This window comes from Equus przewalskii, chromosome 22 (assembly GCF_037783145.1).
Source record: "Equus przewalskii isolate Varuska chromosome 22, EquPr2, whole genome shotgun sequence".
In the NCBI taxonomy this organism is placed as follows: Eukaryota; Metazoa; Chordata; class Mammalia; order Perissodactyla; family Equidae; genus Equus; species Equus przewalskii.
In genome coordinates, this window is record NC_091852.1 from 5,010,098 (window position 1) to 5,023,232 (window position 13,135).

Below are 13,135 nucleotides of genomic sequence, written 5' to 3' on the forward strand. Positions count from 1 at the left end.
TGCTCCGCTAGGAGGGTTAATGTTAAAAGGAAGCCTTCAGGCTGGTTATTTCATAATTCACAGCAAAAGAGAAAAGAGAGACAAAATCAGCAGCATCGTTTATAAGCCCTGGAAAATCGAAGTTTCCAAGCTGTCATAAATAAGGATGGAAAGCTTTGCCAAGTCAGAAATTTTGCCAAGTTTGGAATCCACTCAATCCTTACATCTTGGAGCTCAGAACGGAACACCAACCTTTTGGGATTTGTAATCATTTCTTCTCAGCAAAACTTCTTGCTATTTATAAGTAAGTAAAAACAAAATGCAAAAAATACAATATGGAAAGTTTTTAAAGGAGCTGGGAGCATTAAAGCACGGTGAGCTCTGGGGAGGTGATAATGGTACAAATGGTATATGGACTGGGAGGGAATTCCCATTTAGTCACCCAGGGCTTACTGTATGCACTACCCCTGTTCCACGTGCGTGTGTGCATGTGAATTACTGTTTCCTTCCTTGTTGATGCCTCTCTCTCTCTCTCTCACACACACACAGACACACAATCTCTCTTCTATGCAAATATTCCACCCAACCAATTGTAAATGTTTAACGTGTGAAAATTAAAGAGAGGATAAAGCATATTGGTGTGTTTGTGCAGATGGAAAGGGAACTAGAAGAAAAGAAGAGGGGGAAAAATAAGAAAAGAGAAAGAAAAAAAGAGAAAACAGGTACCAAGGGCAGGGATACCATTCACCAGTTTCCACTGAGTCAGGAAGAATGACAGCCCTCAAATGGAGAGCAGAGTTCTGATGGCCCCTCAGAGCCAGCAGCCCTGGGGTCACCCAGGAGGCAAAGGGAGAGTGAGGAGCTCAGAGAGCAGGGCCTGGAGCGTGGATTCCACAGGCAGTCGGCTCAGATTTGTGGGACCTTGGACAAGTTACTTAACTTTCTAAGCCCTTGTTTTTTCATGTGTGAAGTACGGACAAGAATGGCATCGACATTACAGATATTACCATTAGCCCACAGCCCACGGGGCCAGAGGTGGCAGCTGCTTTGTTTATTTGGTATCTCCCAGCACCTGACTCACTGTCTGACCAAAAACTGACCAATAAATATTTTCTGCATTTTGAACAGACTCAATGCAAGACGAAACAAGAGCGTGCATTAGAGAATTTAGTGTCTGTCTCGGTTGAGGCTGCGTCAAGGAAAAGAACTCACCTCAAGAGATGCAGGGATGATGCAGAGAGGTATGAGCAGATAAAAGAAACAAACCAGAAATGGTGAGGCATGGGAGACTGACCACAGAGGGAAGGCTTCCCCGCCTCCAGGGCTGAGGGACAGATGGCAGGGCTGCAGATGTGGAGGGATGAGCCCTGTCAGGGACAAACCTCTATGAGTGGGACAGGGCAGACATATCCTGACCCTTCTCCTCCACCTAAGACCTGCCAGTCACCCCGCCGTCAAACACACCAGGAGCCAGCATACTACCTGGGCCAAAGGAAAACACGGCATGCAATTCAACCATGTTTAGGAAGGACGGCGATGGAGAGGCGATTAGCCTCCCTTGGGCCCAAATCCTAAGTAAACGCAGAGAGAAAAATCTGGCAAGGGAGTAATCTTTGCAAAACCTGAAGCACCCTAATAGGCTATGTCTTAGTTCAGGTAAAAACCTACAACTCCCCTAAAAGGTGAAACAGTGCTGGCGACTCGGTACTTCCTACGCCGGCTCAAGGGTCTTTAGTGAAATTACGTGAACTTACCTGAAGCAGAATTCTAATCCTTAAAGCAAACAGCTGTGGCCAACATTTTTATTTAGCGATTCAGCAAGACTAATTACTGTATGACGACAATTATTAAAAAGAGAGGGGTGACAAAGAAACACGAAAGAGGCTTTTCCTTTGCTCCTGGGTATCACAATAAACATTCTAAAAGAAGAGAGAAAGGGAGAGAACTTACTGGTCATTAGTTTATGGTCGGGCAGAGATTTTAATTCCATAAACACAGGCCCGGGGTCTTGTGGTGTGTGAGATGGGACTTGACCAAATGACTGGGAAATTAGCATGTGCCCTTGGCAGTCTCTTTCTGTCCCTGGCTCCCAGACAGGACGCTCAGGGACAGGAGCGACGACGTGACCGAGTTGCTCAGATGCTGCTCCGTCTCCCTGTGCTTCAGGCAGGGAGCAGCTCAGGCGTTTTCCACCACCTCGTTCCAATGTCTGGATCGTCTTCATGGAGGCGGCAGAAAGTGTCCTCAAATGTACCTTGCCACCATGCCCCTCCCACCCCCACCCTCACCGAGGTAGCTTCCCTCACCATCACTCATCGCAGAGTCAGGACTGCTCCAAATGAATGGGAAGGACTCAAGTTCAAGAGCGACAAGAAAATTCACTTTAGAATAATCAAAAACAACAAATCCATCTTCGGTAACAATGGACAAAGCAACACGGTCCGGGTTTTCATTAGCTAATTAGCACTGAACACATACTGGGCACAACTTCTCTGTTTCATAAGGTAAAATTGAGAAAGTACGTGCCAATTTCGCTACCCTGCCAGGTACTTGCAAGTCAGGATCTGCAAGGGCTTGGTTAGTGGCTTATGGGGACAGTGGGTGCCTCCTCAATGATTTCAGTCAACCTTGGAATTCTGCTTTTTCACAACAATAATCTCTGCTTGGCCACTAGAATGGATAGAGTGACTGCTGGACAATGGCACGGCCCTGAGGGTGCCCCAAGCACCATGCTGGCCTCACCCCATCCTGGCCCTGCTCATGAGTCCAGCCCATACAGGGCAGCCCCTCGATCACCCTGTTCCTCAGTTTCCTAACTTTTAAAATGGGAGCAATATTTTCACTGGCCTGCTGGGGCTGTAGGGAGGACCATGAATTAATATATGAATGAATTAATACATTAGCATATGTTTTAATATTTAAAACAGTGCTTGGTACACAGTGAGGAATCAACGCCCATTAACTATCAGACCCTGCGGTAGCTCTCGCTTCAGAATGTGTCAGAACAGGAGGTAACCACAGTAAAGGCACCTCAAATTTCGTGCTGGGAAAACTTCAATGCCATTTATTACAAATGATTTAACAACAAGAAAAAAGCCCAAATTACAAAATATTTTTAAAGAAATGAAATTTTGTCACTTCAGACATGAAGTAACTCCAACTAGGCCATCACAAGTCGCCTCCTAGAGCTGTGAGAAGAAAGCAGGTGAGCAAGGAGGAGAGAACAACCTAGTGGTTGTACCTCACGGCCTGTGAACACGTTTCCAGCACTTAGGGGAACTTGAAGCAAGTCTCTTTTTCAGCGTCTCCGCTAATTTGTCTGTTGTTTTTATTGTTAGCCAAAGATTCTCAAACGGATCCTTCAAAAGTTAAAGTCAATGTAGACCCGATCCAAGGGATCAAAAATTCTAAATTAAAGTGAGAACAGAAAAGCCAGACCATATTTGGGACATGCCTGCCCAGGCTTTCTCTTCCAGAATCCTCAAATTAGAGACACCATTCAAACTCACAGAACTATCATGACACAGACCCAAACAAATTGTAGCCTGTTATTTTATCAAAGTCAAATCTGAGGAAGAATCAACCTGAAGAATCGCCTGGGCAGAGTGAGGGATGTAGGAGCAAAATCACAACAGCTCCTGAGAAAGCCCCGAAGTGGCCCTCATGGCTTGGACCATGTGCAGAATGACCTAGTGGGTGAAGCCCTTTCATTTCACTCCATGAGTTGCACCCATGCAACCACCATGGGACCAATACGTGCAAGTGAGTCTGTGATCCGAGGGCATTTACTGCAGCGTAGCCAAGCATACTGCAAACCCAAGTCTCTCAACGTGTTTTTATTAGTGACGCCCAGTGACCCCCATGCGCCATCTCATGCAACTCTCGGAAGAGCCCAGTGGGGAGGCACTGTTCCCATCATCATAATCTCACTTTGCAAATGAGGAAACCTAGCGTGGAGGAGTGAAATAGCTTTCCCGAGGTCAGTTAGCTTGTGAGCATGGCTGGGATTCAGAGCTGCGTAGTCTGGGTCCAGTGCCCACCACCCCAAATTATGATACAACCTCTAAATGGCAGTTGAAACCTGTTCTCCACTCAGCAAGTTGAGAAGGGGTTTGGAAAAAGCACAAGTCTCCAGCACTACGCAGGCTCTTGGAAGAGACTGGTGTGCTTGGCTTGATGAGACATCCGGTCACACTGGATCAGTTTTTCCAACATCTAAGTCTTCAATTTGGAGCAAAACCCTTTCAAGGTTACCAGAAGGTGAAAGCAGGCTCAAATGAATCAGAACTGACGTCCTACAAACTTTGCTTTTAGGTCCTATCCTGAAAACAAAAAAATGAGGAAGGACAGCGTGGCCAGCTAGGAGATAGAGACAAAAGGGACGGGAAGTATGGGGACCACGGTAACAGGTGCAGTTTGGTGGCGTCTCATGTCTGTGTTCATTTGTCCTCTTCCCCCTCCCCGTCGATGAAAGCACAAGTCATGGTGTTCATTGACTACAAAGTCCCTTAACATGGAGCGACAGGGCACTGAGTGTATCCTCCTGCTGGGACCTGGGTCACTCGGAGTTTTGAAAATCCCAAAGGACTTTTCCACAGAATGTAGGTTGTCTTTTTTTAAAAAAATTCCCTTAAACTTTTCGTTTGTTTGTTTTTTAGGATTCCCTTTTATCCAATGAAAATATATCTAGTGAATGTATAATTCACATTGCTGGAAATGTTAAAAGCCTTTTTTGGTGGGGAGAGATCTATTCTAGAATCCATTGTGGGTTTGAGGACTCCCCCAAACTCTAAGTGACGTTTCTCACGCTCTTTCATCTAATGCCTTCAGTCTTGAACACCACCACACACACAGGGTGACGGGATGTGTTGGAGGAAGGGGGTCAGGTGTATGAGGCCCTACAGAGAATGCAAGACACATGGAAATGAATTATAAAACTTTATTGGCTTGTTAAAAAAATGAATGAACTCAGCAAGTACATTTATGGTCTATCCAGATTGTTAAAACAGCATTTAAAAATAAAATAAAAAATGATTATCCATTATTTACAGGAAAAGTGAAAAAAAAAATGACTTTAAAACCTGGAACAGTGTGGGGAAAAAACAGGGCCTGAGAATGATTCACAGACTGCCCATGGATTACAGCAAATGGATTTGAACATGAAATGAGTGAACCCCAAGGATTTCTCTTTCTCTGGAATCTCTTGCTATTTTTTTTCCTTTCAGTTTTATTGGGGTATAATTAACAAATAAAATTATAAGATATCTAAAGTGTACAATGTGATGATTTGAAATACCTAGACATAGTGAATAGAATATCTCTCGTTATTTTATATTTGTTTGTACTCCATTCATAAATGGAGTGTCTTAAAATAAAGGTGATGGAAAAATCTCTGTTCTTTGCTTCTCACATATTTTCCTTTTCCATGGAAACTAAGACTTCAGACACAGCCAATGGCAACCTATGTCGGCTGCTCGCTAGCGCCCGTCTCGAGGCCACACTGCAGCGTGAGCCGGCACTAAATTCGGAGTGATCTCACTATCAAATCAGATGGCTGGAGGCTCCTCAGTCCCTGAGGACCAGAACAAGGCAACTGGCTGCCTGGAGCGGAAAGCTGCCTTCTGTGACAGCTGTTTTCATGTCACTCTCTGGGTTTGGGATTCTGTTAACCTAATTCAGTCTGGCAGCACCCCACAAAAAATGGCATCCATGCCCTGTCCAGGAGAGCCCTGAACCTTCCAGGTGCCCTTGAATAAACGTGACCTGGTTCCCAGTGCTGCAGGCGTGTGGATGCAGTAGAACACACTTAACAGCGTGGCTGCTTCTGCCTAGTCCCCTGGGAGTCAAGCCTGCTGAGTGGCACAGCCCCAGGGGGCCCCACTGACCTCCACTAGATGAGAACAGCACAGCCCACGTGGCTGGATGCTGCAACCCTGCAAACACCCTGGCTTATATGAAACCTCTTCTCTTCAGCTGCTCTCCCTCTACATCTAGAGTTTGGACAAAACAAGAAGAAATGAGTGTCTCCTGTCGTGTGAGGAAATTAGATGGAAACCAAGGGAGGCGTTGTGGACAGAACGCACTGGAGCCAGGGGCAGTGGACCCTGGCTGCCCTCCCATGGAGGGAGAGGAGAGTGAGCACACGTCCTGTTTAGTCCTTTGGTTCCATTCCACAATGAAAAAAGAGTTGTGTGCAAAGCAACCAATAAAGCACATAAAAATAAACTCTCAGTTTGTCTTAGAGTCGAGTTAGAATGCCAGAGAGAGGGAGAAAAAAGTCAGGGATTTTAAGTGAATAGAGAAAAGAAAGAGGAGAGAGAAGGCAGGAGCGTGCCCTCACACCTGGCTGTGACCCGACCTCCTGACCCTCGAGCTGTGCCCTCCTCAAACTGCCCAAGCACAGCGGCCTCTGCTCTGGGGAGGCGCCTCAGCCCTACCCACGCTGGTGTAACTCAGGATCCATTGAAGGGTTCGGAGCCCAAAGCAAACTCCCTCTGCTCTGGGTTGCGGGGTGGGGCTGAGACTACTTAGTTCTCATCGCTACTCTCTACTCCTGGAAAGAACGCTCACTGGGTGGAAAATGAAACCTGTCCCTGCTAGAGACAAGGAGCGAAGCCCCTGCATGGGCTGTCTCCCCTACGTATGTGGGGATTCGCTTTTCCTGTTGAGAGATGGACCTTCTTTGGCCTCAGACTGATGGCTCATCTGATGACAGGGGGAGCTCCTTAGTCCATCTCAGCTGCCTTGGAAGGTCTCAGTGGGACCCAATTCAAGATACAGGGCCTCAGCGACACCTCTCGAAGATGATACAGCTGTTTTCCACCGACCAATGGCCGCATGGGTACATTAAGGACACCTATGAACAGGTCCCATCTGAACCTGGCCGCTCCTGAGCAGGCCAGGGGACAGGGATCCCGGGGAAAAGAAAACGGGAGGAAGGGCTCACCAGGTTGCCTCTTGCCTCATGGAAGTAGGCCCAATCAGAGGATGGAGGGAAAACTGCCACAGGAGGGCTCCCAGGCAGGAAGAGAGAGCAGCGACAATGAGTGACACAGTGCAGATCAGTGAGGGGCTAAACTCAGTGGCCATTAAGCTCTCAAGGGCAATGTCAGGAGGTACATTTGCAAAGGAAAGATAGGATACAATGAAAGAACAATAATCTTGTTTTAAGACAAAAGTAGCAAACTGGCAGCTCACAGACATGTTTTGTTGGCCCACATAACATTTTAAAAATAACTGAGCCAACTTTTCAAAAATAAGGACATTTCACATAAAAATCCAGGTTTCAAGTTTCTCTTAAAGAATCAGAAGATTTGGAAACCAGGAGGCATGAGTTGGCTGGGGCTGGTGACAGGGGCCCCTCTGGGGTGGGTGCTCACTCACCCAGCACACGGCATTCACTGAGGACCCCCACCTGGCATGAAACGCCAGATCCTCACTGGAAGGCGACAGACTCGATGTCAGCAGAAATGCCGCCTATCATTTTCTAATGCTGTGAAAATACGTGATAAGGTGTCTTTGGGAAGCTCTGAAAAGATCTCTTACAGGGACATGAAAAGCAGAGGGTGAAAGGGGTGCTCTAGAGGACAGAAACGAGAAGCTATGCTACTGACTGGTCTTCAGAGATTAAAAAAAGGAAAAGCAAAGAACACCAGAACCGTATGAAACAATTTTCTAACAGCCTGCTGTTTTCATGGTTCCCTAGGAGATGTCAACTGCTTTTTGATGTATTAAATTGCTTTAACTGTCCACTTCTCTCTATTTTAAAACAAAAATTCACCCTGCAATTCTTCTAGCTGTTGAGTACAAATATCCAAGTTTTTTTTTTCCTTTTCGGTCTGGGAAACTTACAAAATAGTCCTCGAACAAAGAATCACCTTTTTATGGCTCCATGGAATAATGTGTTTTAAAATAAAGTGTACTGAATGCTGATATTTAAGAAGGCTGTCTGTCCTGACAGCCTCTGCTTGGCTCACAGTTCGAATTTCATTTTTCTGTCAGGGTTCAGGGTTTCTGCAATTAGCTGGCCTGTTTGTAAACCAACACCTTTGGGAAAGACCAAAATCTAAGTAGTGACAGGAACTGTCACTGAACAGCGAGCAAGAAAATGGGAACTCAGAAAATATTCAGACCTCCCCACACCAGCTGAGGACCAGTTGCCCCCACACTCAGACGGCTTTTTGGAAAGAAAACTTTTGAGAACAAGCAGCCTGTTTATGCCTCAGCAAAACTGCCCCTCTTCAGGCTTGGGCTGGAATAGCCAAGTTAAATGCTGTAATCCATAGGCCTCTGTGAACGCCTGCATCGGGCGACAGCATATTCAGTGGCTAATGTAAAAGATACAGTAGAAAAGACTCATCGTGGGCCATCTTTTTATATCAAGTGGTGCCTAAGTGGATCCTGGTTTATTAAGATTAATGCCTTGATTACACAGGATTCAAGACAACGTTTCCAAACACGTTGGACTAGTTAAAAATCTATAAACCCTTAAAGCTGAACTGCAAAACTTGAGTAACTATTTTGCCAAAAAAAGAATTTTTAAAAACATCAATAAGTTTCCAATTCAGCCATGGCATCCATGAGCATACCTTAACAGTCAGAGTGGATGGTGTTTTCGAATGAAATGCTCCAGGCCTGGCTCTGAAGTTCCCCAAGCAAGCAGGGTATGAGGCGAGGGGAGAGGAGGTGGGGCAGGGCAGCCCCGACCTCCTGAAGGACAGGGATCCTGCTTGGTGCAGACTGAACAAAGCAGACCAAGGTCACCGCGATGGTCAAGGGAGTGACACAGGTGTCCACAGTAAGACTAAGGCAGGACACAGGATTCTGCAGCTCTACGGCTGCCCTCTCAGCAATGAGGCTGGACGTTAGCAAGCACATGTTCATTAGTGATCTGCCACCTCTGTGCTACTGGGGTCAGGAAGGGCTGCCCTGCCTGGGGACCCCAGCAGTGGTGCAGTAGATGGTAGGGGACTATCCTTCTTAGAATATCATCTCCTGCTCGCAGCAGGCCAGCCATTCTGCTCGCAGGCCTTTTCAGAGTAGAAAAGCTGCAGGTCTTCACGGGAACAGCATGATGCTGCGGCCTCCTCACTCTGTAAACTTCTAAAAAGCAGGTGGATCGCAGAGGGCAAATGAAAGAACAAATGCACCATATGCATATATTTCTCTCTTATAGTTTCTCTGAAACTGACTATGCCTAGCCTAAATCTATAGCCCTCTACCCAACAGCTTCTTTTTTGTTGGTCTTTTGTCGGCCTGATGAGAAACTTTAAGGAAATCCTTACGTTGATTGCATGACTCTGGACCTTTATTGCCAGTGAAGGAAAGAACCTCTCAGTGACATCACCGAGTTCCCACAGCGACGATGTCCATGCCCCTAACTCTGTCAGTCACTGTTGTGGATAGGAAAGTGAAACTTTCTGAACTCAGCACTGATTAAACAACAACAGAAAAGGATGCTAAAATACACGTTAAATGGAGATTAAACTGTTTAGTGTGCACTTACATCTGCCCCTAAATTTAGATTTTTTTAACTTTGCAGTTCACCTTTAATAAACAGAAACAATAAAAATCAATACATTTCCAGTACAGTCAAACAGCACCCCTTTCAGAAGGGAAGCATAATCCAAAGGAATTTCATTTCAATTTTGTATTTGAACGATTGTAAGAACAAAAGAGAAGCACTGATTTAAGACGTTTTCTTGAGCTTCTGCTTAGCTGCCTGTGAGCCGCCTCTGCACTGGTGTCCCCAGTCACAGCTCACAACGTCTGCGTCTGCGGGCGTCCTGCAGGCACCACCCACAGCTACCAGAAAACCCCAGACAGCAGCCCTTCCCGGGGGAGGCCACCGCTGTCCCAAGAGTCCAGCTTACGAGGCAGCATCCACCCACAAGCACACAGCCCCTTCTCTGTCCTTTCCTTTATTTCAGCTACCCATCCAGGGGGATCTTATGAAACAAAACAAAACCTAAAAGAAACACAAAATAAAACATGAGTCATGCTCAAAAGAAAAATCAATGGAAATTAACATATAATCACTTTTAAAAGAACATGATACATAAACATCAAAATTAAGACACAATACGGAATATGCTTTAAAACATAAAGTGGTATATAATAACAGAACAGAAACTGGGAGAAAACAGGCATCTCATTATCAAGCAACTTAGTTTTAAACTTAAAACCGATTTTACATGAAACACGGGAAAGAAATGGAAAGGATCTCTGTCCACAGCTCCACCCACAGCCGCGTGGGACGCTGACATCTTCATCTAAGGAGGAGAAGTCTGTGTGCAATATAGATGACCCCTGAAGAATTTTTACATACAGGGGAAAAAAATAAAACTCAACAATATCTACCCAAGTCCTGATTTTCTTTCCCCACCTAATTTTACAAAATTATTTGTAAAATAACTGATTAATTACTCAGCAAATGGATCAGAGAACTCGCTGGCTTTAGCTGGTAAAATACTGGACCACATGAAGATTTAGATTTTTTCTGGAATTCTACTATTAAATAATTAATTAATTGCCTAAATTTAATTAAGTAGCATACCATATATATGACACATGCACATATATAGACATAATATCTATTATATAATGTATGATATATAGCATACAACATGTAGTATATTGCGTGTATATGTATTATATATACAAAATGATGTAGTACAGTACATATCACGTATGATATATACATAACACTATGTCCTGCGAACATTTATTGAGCACTGTTCAAATAGTAGACACTGTAACAGATGACACAAAAATGAAGAAAATGGAGTTCCTTGACCTCAAACACTTCACTGCCCCACTGACAGAGAAAGATGAGTAAATAACTTGCACAATGTCACAGCTAATCTCCCTTGTGCCAGACTCTCGTCTAAGCTCCTTGCCCAAATTAAGTCTTTTAATTTCACCATAACCATATGAGAGAGGTTTTATTATTGCGCCCTCTTTACTGGAGAGAAACTGAGGCCCAGGGAGGGGAGCAGCTCACTCAAGGTCTGACAGCTCATGTGTGATGGAGCACAGATGCTGATCCTGGAACTCTGATTCTGTGGCCACCTGCCGTGTCCCTGCTCAGGAAGGACAAACTGTCTCCAAACACGCTTATGAACACCCAGCAGGAACAGGGAAGACTCTGTTACATGTAATTCTGTGTGTCATTTGCATGGATCCTCATCAGATTCATAAGTGACAAAATAGATGACGTGGTAGTAGAAACCCCCAAGACGTTTCCAAGACATTTTCAAGTTCAGCTTTGGAAGGCGCTTCTCAACCCAACCCTCCAGACTCTCGATCTTCCTCAACCTGGTGTCTGGTCTGCCAAGTGCTCGTGTCATCTGCCTCCAGAGCTGTAATTACCACCACCAATCTGTATCGTCACTTACAACAACACTACGAGAGTCGATGGAGCTTAATTTCCATGGCATTTCTCTCTCCCGCCCTTCCAAGTCTCAGGATAAGAACTCAGTACGGACTGCAAACATCGTTTATGGATTTAATCACCCACAAAGCACTGAGAATTTGGGAAGTACACAGTGGTGCTGAGTAATCTCCTTCACATCTGTCTCTAGCCCCTTTCGAAAAGAGCAGCCTCCAGGCAAACAGAAGCTGCACTAGGTTGAGAGTGCGCTGTGGCATGGAGGACGAGCATGCCCGATTGGAATAACTAACCAAACACCTGAGTTACTCCTTCAAGGTTGAAGAGGGTAGATCTCAAATTCCTTCCCACTGAAACAACAGGATTAATATTAGGATGTCAAGTTTGCCAATAAAAACAGGAGAAACTTGGTGAGACAAACAGAAGACCTCACACCCAAACAAAAAGATTTGTTGATTCAATAGACTAGTTTCTCTGCACATTCAATTTTGAAGGGCATTTGATTAAGAAAAATACTAACAGAACAAACTAAACTGTGAAAGTAAGCCTTCTTTCCACTGGTTTCCATGTCTTTCCATTGCACAAGAACCCTGAGAGTTCAGTCATGTCAGAGCACTCACAGTGGGAACCAGGCCACCCTTACTTTGCCTCTATTTGCCATTTCCTCCCCCATGCTCTTCCAGGCTCTTTAATATTTCAATTGGGGAAGAATGTTCTTTGCTCCATGCAAGTGCTTTTGGACTGCTACTCACTCAGGCTGCAACTGCCTTTGCCCCTATTCAAACTGATGTCAAGTGTCCCTCTTCCATCTTCCCCTGCTTTCCCTTTCGTAATGCATTCTTGTCAAAGAAGAATATCTCAGCCCCTCACGTCCTTGCAATAAAAACAGTGAAGCCACCATAAAAACACCGGGATACCTCCGGTATGAGGAGGAGCCAGCTGTTATAGTGATAAGCAACGTGCAGTGTCTGCATTCAAACCGTCACTACCACCGCCCTTCCAAGGAAGGCAGGTCAGGGTCCTCTGGACACCCTTGGTCTTCACATACTGTTGGTACACCAAAGATATACCACCAAATATTGAAACGTAAGTTTGATTTAAAGAATTGACTCTTGATAAGGCAACGTATCCAGTGCTTCCTATTTCTAAGGGGTTGAAGCAAAATTCAATCAAGGCTCCAATTCACCTGCCAGGATCTCATGACTTGTGCCCTCTCCTGTTATTAGAAACTCAAGACAGGGGCCACAAAATGATATGAAACAATAGATAATTATTTTCTCCTAGTGACGGGGAAAGTTTTTAGACCACAACAAATGGCTGAACATCTTGTGGGTTTAGCAGCCAAACGAGCTGTCTAGCTTCTGAGCCTGAAATACAGATATTTTGACAATGTGACATTCTGAAGCATTTGCAGCATTCCGACGGTGCATGGGAGTTATGGAGAGAACAGCTCCTTTATCAAAAGCGACTCTGGAGAAACTTTGCCACCACTGCTTACACTAGCTGAGCTAAATAAGAACAAAGGTAAAGCAGGTGCAGTCTGAGAAATGTGATAGAAAGTTGAAAGCAGAGAAGAAAAACCCGGATGTGCCCTAACCATCAGTCAGTCTCCACGATTTGCTGATTTCAGACCTGCTCATTGACTTCATGAGAGGGAGGGACCAGGAGGCTGAAGGTCAGCGAAGCACTGTGCTTTCTTTACCATAGGCTTCCGACCCATTTAGATTTATTTACATTCAAACGCGCACACATTTTCCTCCTATTACT

At 45.0% G+C, this 13,135-nt stretch overlaps 1 protein-coding gene across 41 annotated transcripts in view; it reads right to left on the reverse strand.

Annotated features, from left to right (window-relative positions):
• The window catches only part of NTRK2 (neurotrophic receptor tyrosine kinase 2), a 345,658-nt gene that overhangs the window by 202,318 nt on the left and 130,205 nt on the right, over positions 1-13,135 (reverse strand). For 14 of the 41 annotated variants that reach the window (XM_008521442.2, XM_070590415.1, XM_070590414.1 and 11 more), the window contains one exon: positions 4,905-9,946. The exons of the other annotated variants lie outside the window; for them this stretch is intronic. In XM_008521442.2, coding sequence (XP_008519664.1) covers positions 9,909-9,946 — 38 coding nt within the window. In that variant the 3' untranslated portion in view covers positions 4,905-9,908. Of the gene's footprint in view, positions 1-4,904; positions 9,947-13,135 lie in introns of those variants that run through there. 41 annotated transcript variants of the gene reach the window in all.